General features: G+C 47.1%; 1 protein-coding gene across 11 annotated transcripts in view; it reads right to left on the bottom strand.

The window, feature by feature from the left end:
* Mtss1 (MTSS I-BAR domain containing 1) overlaps nt 1-21,250 on the bottom strand; it is a 135,651-nt gene that overhangs the window by 13,294 nt on the left and 101,107 nt on the right. For 7 of the 11 annotated variants that reach the window (XM_050145109.1, XM_050145098.1, XM_050145102.1 and 4 more), the window contains exons 4-8: nt 20,415-20,499; nt 18,973-19,064; nt 15,505-15,579; nt 11,174-11,185; nt 712-869 (exon numbers count right to left, since the gene is read on the bottom strand). In XM_050145109.1, the coding sequence (XP_050001066.1) occupies nt 712-869; nt 11,174-11,185; nt 15,505-15,579; nt 18,973-19,064; nt 20,415-20,499 (422 nt within the window). The remainder of the gene's footprint in view (nt 1-711; nt 870-11,173; nt 11,186-15,504; nt 15,580-18,972; nt 19,065-20,414; nt 20,500-21,250) is intronic. The other 4 variants (XM_050145099.1, XM_050145101.1, XM_050145105.1 and 1 more) reach the window with 1 other exon arrangement.

Below are 21,250 nucleotides of genomic sequence, written 5' to 3'. Positions count from 1 at the left end.
GATGGAGGGAGGGAGGGAGGGAGGGAGGGAGTGAGTTGAGGTTGGGAACTGATCCACTGAGGTGCTTCCTGGCACTTAAGACAGATGCATGGGCCCCAGGCTCAGAGTTTTAGATACAGTGGGTCTAGAGTGGGCTACAGAATTTTCCTATCTAGTTGGCAGGTGCTGCTGCTGACTCTTTAAAAACAGGCTTTCTGTTTTGTTAGTTTTGTTTTGAGATGGGGAAGAGGAGTGTTAAGACCAAGTCTCACCCTAGCCCTAGGTAGCCTAGAACTTACTATATAGCCCAGGCTTGTCTAAACTTCACAGCAATCCTCTTGTATCAGCCTCCAAAGTGCTGGGATTACATGGTGGTTTGGGCCACCGTGAACAGAAACAAGTAGGATATGGTGTGAGAGGGAGGAGGTCCTTCTGTCTATGTGTTGTTTCTATTGGTTAACGAATAAAGAAACTGCTTTGGGCCTATAGCAGAGCTATAGTATTGCAAATTATGGATTTCTGAGTGGTTATTTCACGCTGGACAGCCGGGACGAACAAGTGACCCTTCTCCCAACAAGGATATGTGTTGCTAAGAACTGTGACCCAGGAGAGGGTCACGTGATTCCCGACAGCGGCGGGTGGTCACTAACAGGCTGGCCAATGCACTAACCAAGAAGGAAAGCCCCTCCGCACTGCACAGTTCAAGCCTTCTAGAGGCTTCTGTCAGCTTACAATCACGGGCCGCAGCATGGAGATGAAAGTGCAGAACCGGCCGCGTTCTTCGATCAGCGCTTTCCGCACAGCCTGCTTTTCCGTTTCTTCCAGCAGGAGATACTTATCGTTGACATCCTGGAGGGCGCTGTCCAACTGAGGCTGGATGTCACCTCTCCCTGGGAACAAAACAAAGCCACGAGGTCAGCCTGCCCAAATGCCAGCTTCCGACGTCCTTACTGAGGTAAAGGCAACCCTTTTCCAGGACTTAAAAACATGACTTATTTGTGGTTCCCGTAAGACTGAAAATGGTTGCTTTTTTAGGAGTATCTACATCCAGTGTCTGTAGGGCTATTTGTCTGGCTTATCTGTCATGAGGGGCATCTCCTGGGATGACCTCCTGGCTCGCCTCCCTGCCTTGTGCAACCCTGCAGAGCCCTGTGCCAGCCAGCACACCCTCGGGAAACATAGCAAGAGCATTCTTTTCTTCAGAGTATCTGGAAGAGGCTAGGGATGGGAGCTAGGTGAGCGGCTAGGGTTATTTCCAAAAATGGACACAAGCTGGCTTTGTCCGGCCCAACCCAATTAGAAAGCCTCTGTTTGGGCAGAAGTCTCAGTCCCTGAAGACAATAGTGGGTTCTTCAGCTCTTGGCCCTGGGGTCTAGGAATCCTTGGCTGTTCATCTAACTCCCTAGAATAGAACTCCAATGGCTTTCCGGTGGAAGGAGCCTGGTAGCCAGACTTCGATAGTTAGGTCTTTGCTGGTGACAAAACGAAGGGCAAAGCTATACAGAGACGAGCCTGTATCATTTACCTGTCTGGCGTCTGGCCACACCTCCAGCTCCTAGTTATCCAGACAGCATCTTACAGTTTCAGACAGAGTATGAATCAATTAAACAACTCTGAAACAGGAATAGCTGCCTGTGTAAATAAAGTTTTATTAGGACACTTATTTATATGCTGTCTGCAACTTCTCTAACTGCCTATGTGGCCCAGAGACCAAAAATAGTCGGCCTTTTACAGAAGCCGTCTGCTGCACGAGGAGGTAAACTTGAGCAGACAGCACTAAGTCCAGAGGAACAACCAGTGTCGACGTGACCTGCTGACGGGGGACACACCGGGGTCACGCACAAGAAACCAGCTCTTAAGCTTCCATGCTGGACTTTTGGCAAACGAACTGTTGTACCCACACCCGAGTCAAGAGGAAGAATTTCTAAACTCCTTCAGGGCAAGGTTTTGGCCTTCTCCTGCAATCCCTCAGGATATCTACTTGCGTGTACAGCAAGCGCTCCATAAGTGCTTGTTTCTTTTCGGGGGGGGGGAGGGGGGGCGGTATCCTAGCTGCTCGTGTTGAAGAGGAAGTGAAAGCTCAGAGGTCAAAGGATTCTCCAAGGCAGAGAGAGGTCAGAGACACAGCGTACACAGCCTGACTTCCGGGGCACTCAGGCTAGCCTCTCTGTCCACTGTCTTGGGTTGAACAGCGAGTTCAACTGCCGCAGAGGAAAGTGCTGGACCAGTTAACATACCAGCCCCTGACAAACAACACGCAGAACAGTAAATGGACCGTGTCATCTGACGTAAAGACAGACATGGTTAGGGAAGAATGTCTCGGCTGTAGGGATAAATTCTATATTTTTCTCCCACAAGCAGATGAGAATTGCCTAATTTGGACCAACAAGTTCAACAGAACTTAATAAAACTCTAGATGTAATAAACGTTCCAGAGAAGTCTTAAATTAATATATAATGGGAAAACCATACTCAATCAAAGCCCCAAATCCTTGAAAATGCCTTGGATGGGTTTAGTAAGCTCAGAATACACAGAATGTACACAAACAACCCTCGCTAGTTCAACAAGGTATGTAAAATAACATGTGTATAATACATAGTATCTAAGAACATACAAGGCTATTATCCAGTGGTCACCGTATGCATGAAAACTGCTTTGTGGGAAATTTCCAACACTCTTGGGTGACCCACTCTCCTAGTCTTCCACTTAGTCACTACCTAGCCCTCCAGACAATCCTCAGCCGTGTCTTTAATTTCCTCACCCAGCACAGCAGGACACCAGCTATACATACGTACGACCTGGCCACCTGTATTTAACTGGTTTTGAGTGCACTTAGCAGACAGAAAACAATGAAGCCATGCGCCCATTCTGGGACGTTCCAGCTACAATCAACTCCATCTCATAGACGTCTACCTGCCATGGCCTGCCTCAAGGGGAAGAGCTGACTCGTGCAAACAAATCCATGCGTGCTGAGTAGGTCCACCAAAGTGACTGACAGCAAAGCGTGTGAACACCTGCTCTTTCTCGCTAGGCTGTGGGGCAACATGGCCCAGCCCAGGGCGGGTGCGGCCCTTCCTTAGTTGCTCAGTCTCTTCTATGCTATCTGAATAGCAAAACATCAGACCAGAAAGTTCTTAATGTGGTGGGGAAGTGGGGGTGGGGATTGGGAAGAGCTGGAGCATGCTGGGAGAGTGAGCAAATCTCTGTGTAATGATTTGAATTTGTTTTTCTGAGACAGGGTTTCCCCGTGTAGTCTTGATTATCCTGGAACTTACTCTATAGACCAGGCTGGTCAAACCCACCAAGATCCACCTGCCCCTGCCTCTGCCTCCCGAGTGCTGGGATTAAAGGTGTGCGCCACCATGTACCTTTTGGTTGTTGTGATTTTCTGCTATGTGTGATTTTTGACCAAATATACTTTGATATATTTTGATTTCAGGAAAAATTCTACTTTTAATATTTTAAAGATTTATTTTAATTTTATTTTAAAAAAATTTTTTGAGAGTTTCTCTGTGTATAAAAAAGAGCTGGCTGTCCTAGAAGAACCCACTCTGTAGACCAGACTGGCCTCGGACTCAGAGATCTGCCTGCCCCGCCTCCTGAGGGCTGGGATAATTCATTTAATTGTACGTGTATGGGAATTTTGCCTGCTTGTTTATGTGTGCACCATACAAATGCAGTACCCATTTTGGCCAGAAGAGGGCTTCAGAACCCCTGGAACTGGAGTTACTGTTGGCAGGAGCTGCCTTGTGGGTACTGAGAACCAAACCCAGGCCCTCTGCTGATTTACCTCTCCAGCTTCTGAAGAAGAAAAACTTTAAAATGACAGACTAGGGCTGGGGAGATGGCTCAGTGATTAAAGTGCACGTCACACAGCAGGAAGATCAGAGTTCAAACCCCTGATACGCTACTTCAGTGCTGGGTCGGCACAGCAGCCCACCTATGGTTCCAGTCTCAGAAGGCAGAGACAGGATCCTGAGCTAACTGTCTAGAGAAACTAATTATTTAGACTAGCTCTAGGTCTGACTGAAGAGTCCGAGCTCAAAAGAATACAGTGGATTTTTGTGAAAATGTACTTTAAAAAAAAAAAAACAGTGGAAGAGCAATCAGAAAGCCTCCTGAAATCAACCTTTGGCCTCTACACACATGCGCACATACATGCGCACACATATGCACATGAAAAGTATTCTATAATTCTAAAATAACACTGCATCGGTGCTTCCTGTCACAGTTGTAATGCATGTATCTAGTTGTCGTTAGTAACAGCTCCAGGTGTGAAGGTAAGGACCTGTAATCTTAGCACTCAGACAGCTAAAGTGGGAGGATCAGCCTGGGCTATATACTGAGACCTTGTCTCAGAAGAAAATAATGAAAAAAAAAAATAGGCCTTACCTAGGAGAGCAAAATGAGTGTATGATCGAATCTGGTAAACACATATCTAAATTACTCTACAATTACAGCAAAGTTATCTTAAATATGCATTATGTTATAATTAAAGGATTTTAAATTATAGCATTCTAAAATAAGTATAAGCTGTAAAGATTGCTCTAATTATGGTTATAGTGGGAACATTTCTATTTAGGATATATCAGACCAAAACACAATGATTATTTCTTAAAAATTCTGACACACCACATTATTATATTTATTTTACATATACAAAGTATATTAAACATTTATATATTATATTATAAGCATACATATGTAATTGCTTAAGAAATTCTGTTGGATATACTGGCTTTAAGCTGTCTGATTTTAGTTGTGCTGATTTTAGTACACCTGCCTCTTGGTCTCTCCAGGGCTGTAGCATCTCCCCTTATATGCCTAAGTCCTGAAGTCTATAATTTAAATGAGCCTCCCATACACTTTAAGCCGTCTCTAGATTGCATACCATACCTGATTCAAAGTATATGTTCTATCAATCATTACTATATTAAGAAGCAGTGATATGAGAAAGCCTGCAGGTGCTCGGCAGAGATGCGGATCTTAAGAGCATTCCACTGTGTGCTGGCCTGGGCTCTACGAGCTCAGGGCCGATCTGCAACAGCCCATCATTGTCCTCCAGGCAGCTCGGTAAGAGTCCTAAGAGTCCTCACTGCCACCTCAAGCACAGGCATTGGGGCTCCGTCTCTCTTTTAAGATTTATTTACTTTTATATGTATGAGTGTTCTGTCCACATGCAGTGCCTGCAGAGGCCAGAGAGGACGTTGGAACTCCTGACACTGGAGTCAGTGAAGGCTGCGAGCCGCCATGTGGCTTGAGTCTGAGTCCTCCGGAAATGCTGCCCGGTCACGTCTCCACTCCTAAGGCTCTGAGCATGTTTGCTCCCACACAAACTCCATCCCCTGTCTCACCTCTGCTCCCTCCACCCTGCCCAGAAAAGTCTCCGTTGCTTTCCACTGGCAACAAATGCACTCCTCTCAGCAGCGTCCACTGCTCTCACAAAGAGTCCAACATCACAAATCCAAGATCCTTAACAAAGCCTGCCCCCTGGTGGACTTGCGGGCATCCGTCTCCGTCCATTCACAGGCTAGGCCATCTTTTGCTACTCTGTCCTTTTCCCAGGGCTGGGCACTGTTCTTCTCCATGTGTGCATTTCCTCTTCCCCGCCTGCTTGACAGCTCTTCATCCTGTGTCCCTAGTTAATTCTCCAGTCTTCAGGAAGCTCGGAATCCCAACCAGGATTCTCCTCCTTGACCCTCGGAAGTTCTTTACTCTGGTCCTCCACCAGGGGGCTCTCCTTCAGATTTCCTGTGTTACTTCTCTTAACCTATTTATTAACTTAAGATCAGTCTATGCTGCCGGTGGGAGGACCGGTGGGAGGACCATACCGGGGTGAAACCTGTATCTTGTTGTTCTTACTGTAGCTTCTCATACATTGAGAGTATGCTCATTGGGCATAGTTGCCTGAAGTCAGCAGGTGCTCAGATCCCTCCAAAGGAACGAGACGCCAACAGCACGACACTGAGTGTGTACTCAAGGAGCTCAACCGCCAAACCTTCTAGGACCAAGAAGCAGCCAACATAGAGAGCCCGGATGCCTTGGATGGCTTTCCAGACAAAATTCCTGAGCAAAGAACTGCCACCTGGCCTTTTCTGTAAAATAAGTCATCTGTAGCCTCCAGATAACCCCAGCCCCCAACTCCTCTAGTGCCCAGGGCTTGATTCTACTCATGCTGGGGAATCCTGAACACCAGTCAGGAGGAGTCCCCGTGAGAGAGGAGTCATGATTACTTTCTGCAGAAAATTCTCCCAGGCCACCACGTTACAATAATGGGTGGCATGCTGTGGGCCAAGGAAGGAAGGAAGGAGCTAGGCATCTGGAGTGGGATTTCCAGGAGAGTTTACAAAGCTTTCTGAAATGGAATCCCAGCAGCATTGCCAGTTTACTCCCCTTCTTTACATAAACATTCAAGGCGGGAGTCAGTAGCTTTTCCATGGGGAAGCTGGTACAAAGCGGCTTGCAAGGGACCACAATTCCCAGTGCTGAGCCACCAATGGGCACAGCTGGACTGTCACCTGGGGCCTTCTCGGTCAGGACTCACACCCCCCTGTGCCTCCTGATCATAGCCCCTGGTGATGTCCAAAGCTCCACACCCTTCACCTAAGCAGCTGGACCAGAGCGCCAGGTGGTTACCTGGGGCTGCCCATCCCCCATACTGCAGCCCACAAAATAAGGAGTTGCAAGGGGCCTTGAAGAGTAACCCTGGGCCAAATCAGCTGCTGGATGCTAGCAAAATGGCCCAAGGCCTTTCTTCTTCCTGAGACAGACACTGAAGGAGCCTCCAGAACTCCACAAAACACCTTCCCCATCTGCCTGACACACTTTATCGCTGAATTCCATCCTAATGCCTACTCTCCCATGTGGCTACCCCTCACACACAGAATGCAGCTTACAACCATAATGGCTAACGACGTCCTTCTTCCCTCTCTTTTTCAGCGGTCCAGAAAAGTACTGGTACTTCTAACAATTGGTAGCCACTTACAGCCCACGAATGTAAACACTGGCACATACGAGACACACAGGATAGGATGGAGGATGCAAAGATTCAAAGTGACCCTGGGAATTTACATTTCCAGGAAGAATCCCCTTTTCTCGAGAGACCTGCCCTTGCCGTCCCACACAAACCATCGTCTGTTCAGGTTTGATCAACAGAAGAAAACGTGCCTAAAAATAAAAAGGAACGCTACAGAGAGCCCACGGAGAACCCAAACAGACTCTAATGGGGCTCCTGCCAGCCCACAGTCTTCTATGTAATAAAACATCAACAACAGTCAATCTCTCCTGTGTCCTCGTGTTTTTCACTCTAGAGGTTTCTGGGTCATCTAAGACCAATAGTTGCTTTTAGCTTCTTAACCTGTATTTGTGTCATAGGACACCAGCCAGCTACCTTAGTTCCTGATGCACCCACACCATCTCCCAAGTAATGGAATCAGGACATGGCTAGGCATCAGCCATGGCGGCTGACACCTCCTGGCCACCCGTCAGGTATAAACGAGTGTCAGCTTCCAGCCACAGATTCCCCGGTGCCCTCTCCACTACCTCGTCCTTCTGGAATGACTGCCCACCTTACTGCCCACCCACCCAGACTTCCTCTTCACAGTTCCACCCTCCAGTGTTTTCTACGCACTGCCTCCTCCTGGAAGCCCAGACAATTCTTTCTCTGCACACACACAGAATGCTTCCTCCACAGCAAGCTGGACCACAGATATCACAGTTCGTAAGACATTACAGTACTGTGGTTTCTTAGAAAATGACACACATTCAACTTGGTATTCGGCTTCGAAAACCCTTGGAATTTCCTGAATGACTGGTGAAGCAATGGGGTGTGGGAGACAAGACCCATGCAGCTCAGAGTGAGGGGCTGATTGCCACAAAAAACAGCCACTTCATTAGAAGATCGGAGCGCTCAGCTCCAACCCCTGACCTCAGGAAAGGAGGGGCTAGAGAAATACTTCAGCCAACAATGCTCAAGCTTCTCCCCAAACCTCCACAAAACGCTTGAGGGTCCTCTTCGCATGCGGCTGTATTAATAAGCTGGGAGGAGAAGACACCAAAGCTCTGAGTCCACAGTGCCCCATCTACCCATCCCAGTGTTAATCACATCACCAAGGCTGCTCGTTGTCTCTCCGTAGTAAACTGCCCAAAGTGTGCTTCTCTGTGGATAAAGAGCTTGCTCTGCCAGTCTGAGGACGCAGAGGCACACATCTGAAATCTCAGTGCTGGGGAGAGGAGGGGCAGAGACCGTTGGATCCCCCAGACTGGCTGGACGATCAATCCAGCTGAAACCAGTTCAGTGAGACACTATCTCCAAAAATAAGGTGGAGCACGATAGAAAAAAAAACAAAACCTGGCATTGACCTGTGACAGATGCACACATGGGCACCGCCACCACCCTCCCCTTAAAAGAAAATCCACACCGTGCATTCTCATTAATTTTTAGAAAATAAAAACTAGGGCTGCAGAGACGGGTCAGCAGTTTCTTAACTCTTGCACTGGCTGGTCTTCCAAGGTCCTGAGTTCAATTCCCAGCAACCACATGGTGGCTCACAACCATCTGTAATGAGATCTGGTACCCTCTTCTGCCCTGCAGGCATACATGTAGGTAGAACACTGTATACATAATAAATAAATCTTTAAAAAAAAAACTATTCTTGAGGTCCCCCAACCCAGGACACCTCTGTGACATGTCTACCCTGCACCTCTGTCTCCCAAGTCCCTGACTACAAGGTCACAGCCTTGTCTCCATCTATTTGGTCCCCTATACATAAAAATGCCTCTCTTGCTCCCTTCCCCTTTGGCACATTGTATCTCTTGCTGACGTTCATCACAGCACTGAGCACATCGCTCCAACGGCCTGGCTTCAGGGAGAGCTTGAGTTCCTTAAAGAAATAGTGTCTTTCCTTCCAGGACAAACTTATCTGTGATGAGTTATGAATCCCTTCCAATGTGGAGGTTCCTAGAGCTGTCATTATGCAGGAACCTGGGGTTCAAGACACACACACCCCAACTCAAGGCAACCCTCCTCTGAACTCCATATATGCATATAGAATATATGTACAGAAAATGTATGTCCCTCTGTTGTGGTTTCTACTTGTGTTTCTAGGTATTTTTATGGGTGTGTGAATATGTGTGTTTCTACATCTATGTGTGTCCTGTATTCTTCTTCAGCTATTTTGTGTGTCTGTCTTAAGGTTTGTCTGTTTTTATTTAAAGTATTATTTTTAGGTGCCTATTTTTTTTTTAATGAGAGAGAAAGAAAGAGATGTGGCCAAGCAGTGGTGGGACAAGCTCTTAATTCCAGGACTTGAGAGGCAGAGGCAGGTGGCTCTCTGCAAATTTGAGGTCAGCCTGGTCTACAGAGTGAGTTCCAGGACAGCCAAAGCTGTTACTTGAGGGAAGTAGCAACTTTCAATCAAAAAGATTTTCCCCCCTTTTTCCTTTGTTTATGGAGTGTTGCAAAGGGGTTAAGGGAACACACCTAGGGCCTAGTGTATGCTAAGCAAATGCTCTACATTGAACAACACTGATAAACCCCAGGAATTACTACAAAACTGCTAAAAAGAAGATCCATACCTTCCAGCATGCCTTAAAACTCATTTGGTCTTTCCTTGCCTCTCTGCCCACAGACACTGTGACTGATCCACAGAGCTCCCTTTGCCCTAGGGACCTGTGTGCATAACACAGGGAACCAGCAAGGGCTGCAGAGACATCCTGGAAATGAGCAGAATCTTGTGTGTGGTTTCTTCACTCCAATCTTACCTCTTAGCAATTCAAACAAACACAATGCTGTTTACCCCACAGGCTGATTACACCCAGCTGTAAAGGGTCTTAGAAAACTTGATAGTCCAGCCGGGCACTGGTGGCACATGCCTTTAATCCCAGCACTCCAGAGGCAGAGGTAGGCAGATCTCTGTGAGTTCGAGGCCAGTCTGGTCCACAGAGAGAGTGCCAGTGCCAAGACTACACAGAGAAATTCTGTCTCCAAACAAAAACAAAACCTGATAGTCACTCGAGGTGCATGTGTTATGATTCAGCTTATCTGAAATATCCAGAAGAGGTGAACACAGACTGAAAGCGGGGGAGTGGGTGTTGGGAACTGGAAAGCTGGGGAGAGGGTGGCAGGAGTGACAATGGAAAGGCATGAGGTGTCTGTGGGAACAGTAAGACTGTCCTGAAATTAGGTAGTGGGGTTGGCTGCACAACACTGTAAATACATACATACAAGCCACTGAGAGATCTGTTTCTCATAGGGTTTCATAGTCCCAATACTGAGACCAGGAAAGGATTGCCCTCTCTAAACTGGGGAATGACTAGCCCAGTAGCACCACAAAACGACAGAGAGGCAAGACTCTGTCCCCACCAAGAGCAGCCATCCAAGCCCTGTCAAAGGAGACCCATGCAAATGAAGCTTGTAGGTGACAGGATCCAATGCAAACACGTCTTGGGAGCTCAGAGAACAATGGGCCACTCAGGCACGAGAGCCACACGGACACCTCAGGGACGCTTTCCCAAGACGGGGTGTGAGCAGTGAGACTCCAGAGCCAATGGCAGTTTAGCATGATGATCACCAGAGTGAGGTTCACATCCGACCAAGAAAATCACTTTGATTTGAATTGAATCGAAATTCGAGTTGAATCGAAAGATAGGAAGCCTTAGAAATGAAGTATTTCACAAACTGCCAAAGTAAGAACTATTTCTGCTCTTGTTGTTGGAAGATGATTGGTCCTGGGCAGACAAGGGTAGATACTCTGTAGGCTTAAAAATATCTCATCTGACTTGAAAACTCTTTGGAGTTGGTATTTAGGGTCATAGTTGTTTGCATGTGGAATCAACAAATATATTCATATCTACTTAGGTATGTATGCATGGATATAGAAATATATTGACTTCCTATGCAAGGGTGCATTTAAAGAACTTAGTAGATTCCTTCTTAGAACTTAGTAGAATCTAATACTGACTTATGAAGACACAATTCTTCAAATGGTGCTGACAGTATCAATGGGCAAAATGCCTAAGCAAGGAAATGATTAAAACACACACAGATGATTTCCTTAAATTTTTAAGAAATTAAGCAAGCACAAGTGATTATTCTGAGCCAGCAGGAAAACATGGATAGCTAGCATAGGTCTGAACCACGCACAGCAAAGACCACACCGGAGCCAGCCACCAGAGATTTGGAGTGTAGACTTACCCTGAGTATCCACTGGCAGGGGCGCACGGTGAGGAAGTGCAGGATACACATTTGACACAGAAAGGAAAACAATAACGTCAAACTGGTATCCGAGCAGCGCCTGCCTAACCTTCCCTTTGCGTCCGACAGCTGCTGGCTGGCACACTTACACTCCAGTGATCAGACCCACGGCCTCCAGAAACTACAAAGTCCAAGCTCCCCTCTCCTGCCTGGCCAATATCCTTCCTTCTCAGCCATTCCTACTCAAGTCCTCCTCGCCTTGCTACTTGGTCATTTCCACAACAAGAGGATATGGGTTTGCCAAAGAGAGAGAGAGAAAGAATACATGCCCAGAAGAGGCCAGTTTGATGCCTAATAGGAAAACCTTAACTTGGGAGGGAAAAAGAAAACTATAGTTCTAACATTACAGTGGGATAAAAATGAAAAATATTAAGGAATCTAAATTTTTAACACAATAGTAAACATTCTATTGGTTCAGAACTCTGTGGGCACCCCCCACCCCTAGTATTCCCAGTATTTGACCTTAGGTTTCTAGATACTTGAGGGTGCGGGGGTGGGGGTAGAGAATCTGCCTACTTAAAGGGCTAACATCAGCTGTGCAGTGGTGATAAGCACCTTCAATACCAGCACTTGGGAGGCAGAGGTAGGCAAATCTCCGTGAGTTCAAGGCCAGCCTGGTCTACAGAGTGAGTTCTAGGACAGCCACAGATATACAGAGAGACCCTGACTCAAAAAACAAACGGGGAGACATCTAACACCAACATTCCAACTTTCTTTCTCAAATCAAGACCCCAACAAAACAAACCATTAGTGGTTACAGGCAGGAACAGAAGACTCATTAACTCAATCTTTACTTTTACTGTTTTGCAGAGCTGAAGGCTGGAACACAAGGCCTTGTACGTACTAGCCAACAACTCTCCTAATTGAGCTACATTCTCAAACCGATTTTTAAATTTAAATTAGTAAACCATATACTGTGGATGTGGCTCAGCAGCAGAAAATCTGCCTGGGTGTGGGTTTGACTCAGAAACGCCCCCCCACTCGCTTACACACACACATAAACAATGACAATAACATGAACGTTAGATCCTGAGAAGTAAGGACGCTGGTTGTGCACAGTAATGCATCAAACAGAAGTAGACAGGGAGCTTAAAGCACTCTGTTTTGAATCCTGCTACTTCACTGTTGGGATCCCAAAGACTTGAACAGGAAGTACAACCAAGTTACTGCACTCAGAGGTCAAGGCCCCGGGGCCGGCTCCACTTCTTCAGCTTCCTGTGGCCCCGTCTCCTTCATGATTTACTAATGCTGGCTCTGCCCCTGACCCAGTGCCTCAGACCAGAACTTCTCTGAGGGTCAAGTCACCTCTCTCTGGTCCCTTGCTCTTGGCTCTGTGAGCACCTGACAAGCCTGCCTTAGAGAATGAGGAAGCCTTGTACACTTATCCCAGGAGGGAGCAGATCCCAAATCCCTTTAAAATGTCACCTAACAGAAGACATACTACTTAAGAATGTTTGCGACAGAAATATTGAAACCCTGTTAGATTACTAATCACCAAGCTCTACAGTTAAAAGAGGGCTGAATAAAAAATGTCAACGATTACATTTGCAGAGTAAGAAGTAGGGGACACAAGATGTTTATGAGCCACATCCTGTCTTAAGTGTCTACCACGGTCAAAGACAAGGCTAATGCCGGCTGTCTACACGGATGCATTTGAAATCTCCAAATGGAACGTGAGAAGAATTACCATATCACAGATCAGTCTCTGAAAAACACACACTGGAAGGCTGCCTCATGGCATCTGAGAGCACCAAAGACACCCTGGCTGCAGGAGTCAGGCTCAGCTCCATCGGGACACAGAGAACCCAGACCACTAACATTTCATGAGCAGAGTCCAAGCACCTGGCACTTGAAGGATGTGTTATCTATCACTTGAAGGATGTAAGCAATCTCAACTCAACGAGTTTTCCATCAGAGTGGGAAACTCTGGCTAACCAGAACCCCAAACTAGCCTCAGAATTCCTCCTACCCTTAAACAATGGCTTTTCCAGCCTATGCTCCAGTCAGACACCTGCTGGGAGAGCACCCCCTCAAGATCCTGACAGAATCATGACCCTAGAGTCTTCTGGAAGGTTACCCACAATCATACAACTATAAGTCTAAAAATACTTAGATATTTGGGCGGGGGATGGATGATAAATCAAACTTGAAGTAACTAGGAAATCACCCTTAATGCTGCAAGCGGCTGGGCCACTGATCCAGCACAGGATCTGGGGAGGAGACCTTGTTAGGACTTTAAAGGCAGTACTTCAGAACCACCTGATCACAGCCTCCACTCTCTCAGCCTCAGGCCCAAATGCCTCAAGAAACTTCACAATTCAATGCCAATTATTCCCAAGTCCCAAAGCCAGGTGCATTTCTGCTTGGCACGGCCCAGCGTCCTGGGTCTTGAATCATCCTCTCGAGCCTGGATGTACAGCTCATTAGTACCCAGGCAGCCTGCACCAACACTGGGCAGTTCTGTTTGCCACAACTTCCTCTAATGGTCCACTGTGACCAAGCCATCGGGCTGCACCCAGAGGTCCAAATTCTGCTAATTGGACAAGACCAGTGACTCTGAGTGGCAGTGGAAAGCCCTCTCAGCTTAGGACTTAGATAAAAATGGATTATCTCTGCATCCAGGAGCTTGAGGCCTCTGACAAGAGAACCCTGAGAAGGCTGAGGGGAACAGCTACTTCTCCGTTATCCTTTTCAACAGGCCCCCAAACCTTCTCTAAGTGTAAGCATCACCCCTGGACCACCTCGTCAGGATCACTATCATTCCTATTTCAGGGGTGCCAAGCTGCAAACCAGGCGGACAGTCTGCCTCAGTCTGATGGACTACAGTAGCATCTTCCTGCACACTACTGCCCTGCAGACTCGCCAGAACAACACAGGCTGCAACTCCTCTGACTTGTCAAAGGCCAGCTGTCAGGTGCCCTCATGAGAGAGAATAAGATACACAAACCCCGTAACTCACACCCCAGAGAAACTACAGCAGCCAAAAAGGACAGAAAATATGAGTGTCTCTGAAAACGCCACTGCACGCATCTTGAAACAGGCATAGGGTATCTGTCAGAACTGAAGGGAGGGGCCCTGTGAAAAATGTGAGTTTTATGGAGCCAACCATTCCTTCCAAGCTGCCCCCCCCCCCCGCCACCTCACCTCTTGAAATGTGTTTTCATTCTGAAAAATCACTGTTTGTCGAGGAAAGAGAAAATGGACGGGTTGGGGTCTCTCCCTAAAAAGGTTGTTTCGAACAGCCTTTGGCACTATCTCCCATAAAGCAGCCTGCAGGAAGAACCCATCCTATGGGTAGAGATTCAACAACTTAAAAAAAAAAAAATAAGAAGAATTGCTGCTTTCTCCCACTTTAAAGCAATTTTCAGGCTCCAGGAAATGTCACAAATCTTTGCAAAGTGGACACCGCCAGACCTTTTCTCTTCAAACCCCATCCCATCTGGAGAGGTGAGGACGGCTCCTGGATGTGATAGTTCATTGGTCTGTCACAAGGAACAGGGAACAGGGTGCAAAGAGACAGCTTACATCTGCCTGGCTTCCCTTGGTGCTGAATCCTAGGTCTCTGCCCTCAGAAACGTATTTTAAAAATCCCCTAGACAGCAAAGACTAAGTCTCTAGGCTCCCAGTGCAGCCACTATGCATAAATTTGAACGACCCAAATGAGGATTTCAGAGAATATGAGTCGTGAAAGACGGAGGAGGAGGACATCGTTTTTGTGGTAATTACTATAGAACATTTGCATAAAGGCTCCTCTGCATTATCCTAGGGCTTCCAAGGACTTTACCACAGAGCACAGCGGGCAAAGAGCTGCCCTACTGGAAGACAGAGGCAGGGGGATGATAAAGACTACCTGGCAAGAGCTTCTGGCTCATCCATGCCCTGCACTTTAAGAACCTTTAAGCATGGACAGAAGAGTTGGCTCAGTGGTTAAAAGCACCGGCTGCTCTTCCAGAGGACCTGGGTTCAGTTCCTGGCACCCACACGGCAGCTCACAACTGTCTGCAGGTCCAGTTCCAGAGGATCTGATGCTCTTCTGGTCTGCACAGGTGCTACTAGCACACGTGGTACACAGATGTGCATGAGGGGAAAACACCAGTACTCATAAAATAAGAGAAAAAGAACTTGAAGCCAGGTGGGTGGGGCCGGCTCCTGCCCCTTCTCCAGCCCACCCCGTCTTAGGAGGCCTATGGACTGCACAGCTTCTGGCTCACCCACGAGCACACTTTCAGTTCCTCTCAGAGCCCTAGGACCGTTGCAGACTTTTCAGTTACCTTTCTTCGCCTTCTTCTGCAGTTTCAGCGTGTCAGAGGACTTCTTTTTTATCTCCTGGCGAGCTTTCTTATATTCTAAGAGAAAGCAGAACATTGAACAGTGTTACCAGTCCGCTCAACCTCCCTCCCAGAAAGCATAATCTCAACACACAGCCAACAGCTACCTCCAAATACACAATGATAAAAATCACAGTGACATTTCACCACAAAGGCGCTGTTTACATGAAAAACAAAGAGACACACTGCAGTCTTTCCTTGTCCTGCCCACACCAAGAGAAGATGTCACTGGGGACTGTTTAATTAAAAAAAAAAAAAGTCACAATATGTCTGTTAGAATTCAGGGAAGATCAACAACATTACCTACTTTCCCAAGGCCCTTAGGATCCTGAGATGCATTTGCTGAAGGCATAAACAAGCTAAGGTGGAAAACAGTTTTCCTACAGCCCAATCTGTCCCTGTCACTTTCACATTCAAGCACAAACACGTGGGGCTGGGGAGATGGCTCCCTGGGTAAACTGCTTGCCGTGGAAGTACAAGGACCTGAGTTTGGATCCTCAGCCCCCACACAGAGTAAAGAGCCAGGTGTGACTATAAGCACCTGCAACCCAGGGCAGCTGGGAGGAAACAAGATGATCCCTGGAGCTCAATAACCGCCAGCCTCGCTGAAATGGCAAATTCCGTTCCAGGGGAAAGAACCTTTCTCCAAAAATAAACCAAGAGCTACTAGAGATATTAAGGAAGACACTTGGCATTGAGCTCTGGTCTCCATGTGTGCATCCACGGGTATTCACCCCTACGTGGGCAAGCACACATAATGCAACACACACACACACCCATCCCTGCAATTCCTCTTGGTGGAGCAGGAAGCCCATGAGGAGGGAAGAGTCTACTTCTGGTGGCTTTCTGTTCTTCTCTGAGTTTCTCCCGTCTTCCCTGCTCCTCTGAGTGGCTTTCTCTCCATCTAGTTCACCTCCCATGGCCCCACCCTCACTGCCATGAGACAGGACACCCTTTAAACAGCACCTCAGCACATCTTGAGATGCTGGGGGTGGGTGGCACAGATATGCAGAGACTGACAACGGGTCTATCTCTGTGTTCGGGCCCCAGGCCGTCTCTGTTTCATTGGGAATATTACGGACAGAAGGAGCTGACCAGTGTTCTCTGTATGCTCTTGGGATGGGCAGGAAGGGCAATAATGAGGACCAACCAAGGGACACTGCCTTACTGCCCAAGCACAGGTCAAGCATAGCTCTTTGCTACTTTCTTCCCATGACGTGGCTCAGGAAAATCACCCACAGACAAGCGTTACTCATCGGTCTTCAAATCTCTTTTATAGTTAGCTTTGCTGTGCATTTAATACACAAATCAAATTAAACTATCAATTCTTTCTCCGTCTGAAAATAATATTCAAGTATTTCTATTTTCTTTTTTACTTAATGAAACAAATGGACACATGAGAAGCTCAAGAGATGACAACCAGGACCTGATTACACACAGTGGGAAAATAAATCCTGTAAGTTTGCCCACCTCCTTGATGGCACAGAAAAGCTGAAGATTTAAGTACTGTTTCATACACAGGTGCTAGACCTCAAGAGGAGAAACACCACCAAGGTGTGGCTCTTAAAGAAGAAAATTACTTTTAAAATAAACATCAAGAAGTGACACAGATTCAAGGTGCCATTTTCCCTATTGAAGGTAAACTATAACTTTTAAAAAAAAATGGGAGGGGCTGGAGAGATGGCTCAGTGGTTAAGAGCATTGCCTGCTCTTCCAAAGGTCCTGAGTTCAATTCCCAGCAACCACATGGTGGCTCACAACCATCTGTAATGTGGTCTGGTGCCCTCTTCTGGCCTGCAGGCATACACACAGAAAGAATATTGTATACATAATAAATAAATAAATAAATAAATAAATAAATAAATAAATAAATAAAATGGGAATGAGGGCTGGAGATATGGTTCAGCAAATAAAAGTATTAGCTGTTTTTCCACAACCTAATTTTCCAAATTAGGTTGAATTTCTAGCACCTACATGGCGGCCTCACAATTGTCTAGTTCCTCAGTGTACACAAGCCTTCATTATTTCACAACATTCTTTTATCAAAATATTTCATTGGATGTCACTCAAGTTTTTCAGTAACATGGCTCCTAGTTAAAGGAACACATGACCACCAGAGCTGACCATCAATTTCAGAGGAACATGCACACGGGCACGCGCGCACACACACACACCCAAAAAACCAACGATATAAATCTATGTATTTTTGTGGCACCAACGAGTGCACAGACACGGAACCCAGGGAAACCCGATCACTCTGGGTGCCTGAACACAGAGGATGGATGATCTGGATGGATGTGAAGCCCCCGGTGGTTACAGACAGCTTCCGGGCATGTGGAGAAATCTTCATTGTCCAGTCTATGCAAGCACCATCATCCATCCTTAAGACCAGAAAGTGGCCCGTCTCAGGACCACCTAACATGGGGCGTCCACACTCCCCGGTTGATCTGAAGAGCACTTTGACGTCAGACACGGACGTGCAGACTCTGGAGTTTGCCCAGCTGGTTTCTAGTCTTGTTTTGGCACAGCAAGTCCTTGCTATGCTCCCTTCCCTGTGTTTCAGAATGGTAAAGTGTGTCTGTGCCCTCATATGCTTGAAGTATGTGGTCTACTTTTTGATTCTGATTTTTACAGGTGATTACAGTTAAGAGACTGTATGACTCGCAGAAGAGACTTTGAACTTTGGACTTGAAAACATGGTTGGGACTGTGATAGACTGTGGGGACTTCTGAAGTCGGACTAAATGCATTGTGCACTATAATATTGCTACAAGCTTACGGGAGTGGAATGTGGGAGACTGAATGGAATCAGGCCCGTAACCTTATAGGGAGTGGCACTATTCGGAGGTGTGGCTTTGTTGGAGTGGGTATGGCCTTGTTGGAGTAAGTGCGTCACTGTGGGGGCGGGCTTTGAGGGTTCCTATGTTCAGGATACTTCTGAATGTTTCAGTCGATTCCCTGCTGCCTGCAAGATGTAGCAGTCTCAGCTCCAGCCCCACATCTGCCTGCACAGCGTCATGTTCCTGTCATGGCGATAACAGACTGAACCTCTAAACTGTAAGCTGCCACCCCAATTAAATGTTTGCTTTCTAAGGGTTGCCATGGTCACGGTGCCTCTTCACAGCACTGATAACCCTGGCTAAGACAACTACACTTCATGTTAAATTCAGTGACCACAAAACCACAGAGCAGTAAGACAGAGGATTGGGTGCCTAGCAATGTTCCATGCCAGGCAAACAACAGTCACAATGGTGACACTTTGGACCCCTCGTCCCCCAAAGCTGAAATGCCTACAGGAGGAGGAGAGACGGAGAGGGTTCTGAGCCATTCTGGTGACAAAAGAAACCCAGTATACCAGTGGCACCAGCCACAGCAGCACCACAGCTGCCTCGCTCCAGGCCGCTTTCTGTACCTTTTGCATGGTCCTTGTCCAGCTGGTTGGCCACTTTCTTCCATTCTTCCATCTGTTCTTGAAGCGGGTTTATCAGGCAATCAATCAACGCACTTTTGTCAAAAAAATAAAGAAAAGGAGAGATTAAGCAATTAAGCGGGTACTTCCTGTTGTCGAGATGCCCACCAGGTGGTGGGTGTAGTAGGCTCGCCTGTCATCAATTCCAGCACTTCGGGAGTGAGACAGGAGGATCACCAGTTGGAGGCCAGCCTGGGCTACACAGCAGGAAGCTCCAAAGGATTTGCATTTAGTGGTCAAACATACTTAAATCATTTCCTTGAAGAAAGTAAAAGGCAGAGTAACGAACCACTATTGCCTCAATATTGTCCACCTTCAAAACAGCCATGGCCTTCGGGATACTTTTTATGACTACTAAGAAGTTTTGTAGATACGTAAGCTGGGGTGATGGCGCATGCCTTCGCACCATTAATCCCAACAACCAAGAAGCAGAGGCAGGTGGATCTCTGTGCGTTCAAGGCTAACCTGGTCCACTCTGTGAGTTCTAGGCCAGTCAGAGATATCTTGTGAGCCCTTGTCTCAAATAAACAAACAAACAAATAAATAATAAAATTAAATATAAAAACAACTACATAGAAAAGACTTGTGCCTAGCTGGAGAGACCTCTGCTCATACCCTCTGCGATCTTCCAGCCCACATTAAAAGGCAGGTGGCAGAAACCTGAGGTTTCTCTTCTGGCCACACGGTGGAAGCCACCAAGAGGCAGAAACACCTGAACTTAACTTCGTGTCTTCTAAAACTCAGGGAAAGGAAAAAGCAATTTTTTAAGACCCCAGGTGCTACAGGCACTCGGGACCTAAAATCCTAAAGACACAGTAACCGCACAAGAAGACAGACGGGAGCGACCCAGAACATTCTCAATTAGCAAGTGCCAGTTTCTAGTCAACGGCAGAGAAGTCCGGGTACTCATGAATCACCTCAAAAGAAGACAGGACAATGCTGAATTATGATGATCTGCTTGGGACACATGGGTGACTCCAAATCCCTGAGCCGGCCATCGCCCTTTCACCCCACCCCTGCTGCCTAATAACTGGGGTACCACTCCCTCTTGGTGGCTCTGTCACCAGCACACGGGCCTGGGGCACAGGGCAGGAGGGCAGGCTCATCTCACTCCTTCCCAAGGCTGCTGTGGGGAGCAGTACCCATCATCTCCACAGCTAGGGGGCGATGAGGAGAGCTGTGGGAGGCAAGGCAGGGGGGCAGGGGCTGGACTAAGGGTCCACTGCAAGCCCAGCATGGCCTTATCCCAGCACAGAGCAGATTCCCAGCTCACTCAGTGACCGAGCAGCAGAACGGGGTGTACGGCCTCAAACACTACCGGGAGAAGATGCCATGTCATTGCGCCCCTCACCCTACCCGCTGGAATAGAGACGGATGCTCCTCACCTGGAGAACTGCCTCAGCTTGGCCTCGATGCTCCTGTGCCGCATGCACATCCTGGTGAGCGCCGAGCCAATCTCCCGGGTACCACCTGGAAAAGCAGAGGCAACTCAGTTGAAGGACAGGGGAGGAGCAGGAACTCAACATTAAACACGAGCCAAGTCTCATCACACTGCTGTAGAACCTAGGCCACCACCTTCAGAACTTCTCTTTGTACGTGTGCACATACAAACACACATACGTGAATCTGTGTAATGTGGCTCGCTTGCATAGCACCAAGACTAAGGTTACTCTTACTGTACTGTTTTCTAGTCTTAAGTTTTCTTGTTCGCTTTGTACTGCTGACCGTGAGTCAGAAATCAAACTTACAAAATCCGTACTGGGACCTGTAGTTTGGCAGGTATGTACGTCTCTGGGCTGAGACAGCAAGGGTTAAAGCCCGAGTGCCAAAGCCAGAGACCAGAATTCAACAGATGGTAGAGAGAGAAAGAACTCCTGGAGATCGCTGTCTGACACACGCTCACACAATAAAATATTACTTCTCTTGCCAGGCGGTGGTGCGGCACACCTTTAATCCCAGAACTTGGGAGGCAGAGGCAGGGGAATCTCTGTGAATTAGAAGACAGCCTGGTCTACAGAGTGAGTTTCAGGACAGCCACAACTACACAAAGAGAAACTCTCTTTCAGAAAACAAAACAAAAAATATTCCTATGAAAATATCTAATATATATATATATATATATATATATATATACACACACAAGGAAAGATTAAAGATTCCCCCACCCTGACCCTCTCTGCCCAAATAACCCTCAAAGTTGTTTTGGAATAATTAAGGGCCT

Source organism: Alexandromys fortis, unplaced genomic scaffold, assembly GCF_014885135.2.
Source record: "Alexandromys fortis isolate MF-2015 unplaced genomic scaffold, M_Fortis_MF-2015_v1.1 scaffold_2_1_26212458, whole genome shotgun sequence".
Classification (NCBI taxonomy): Eukaryota; Metazoa; Chordata; class Mammalia; order Rodentia; family Cricetidae; genus Alexandromys; species Alexandromys fortis.
This window is presented reverse-complemented; position numbering and strand designations above follow the sequence as displayed.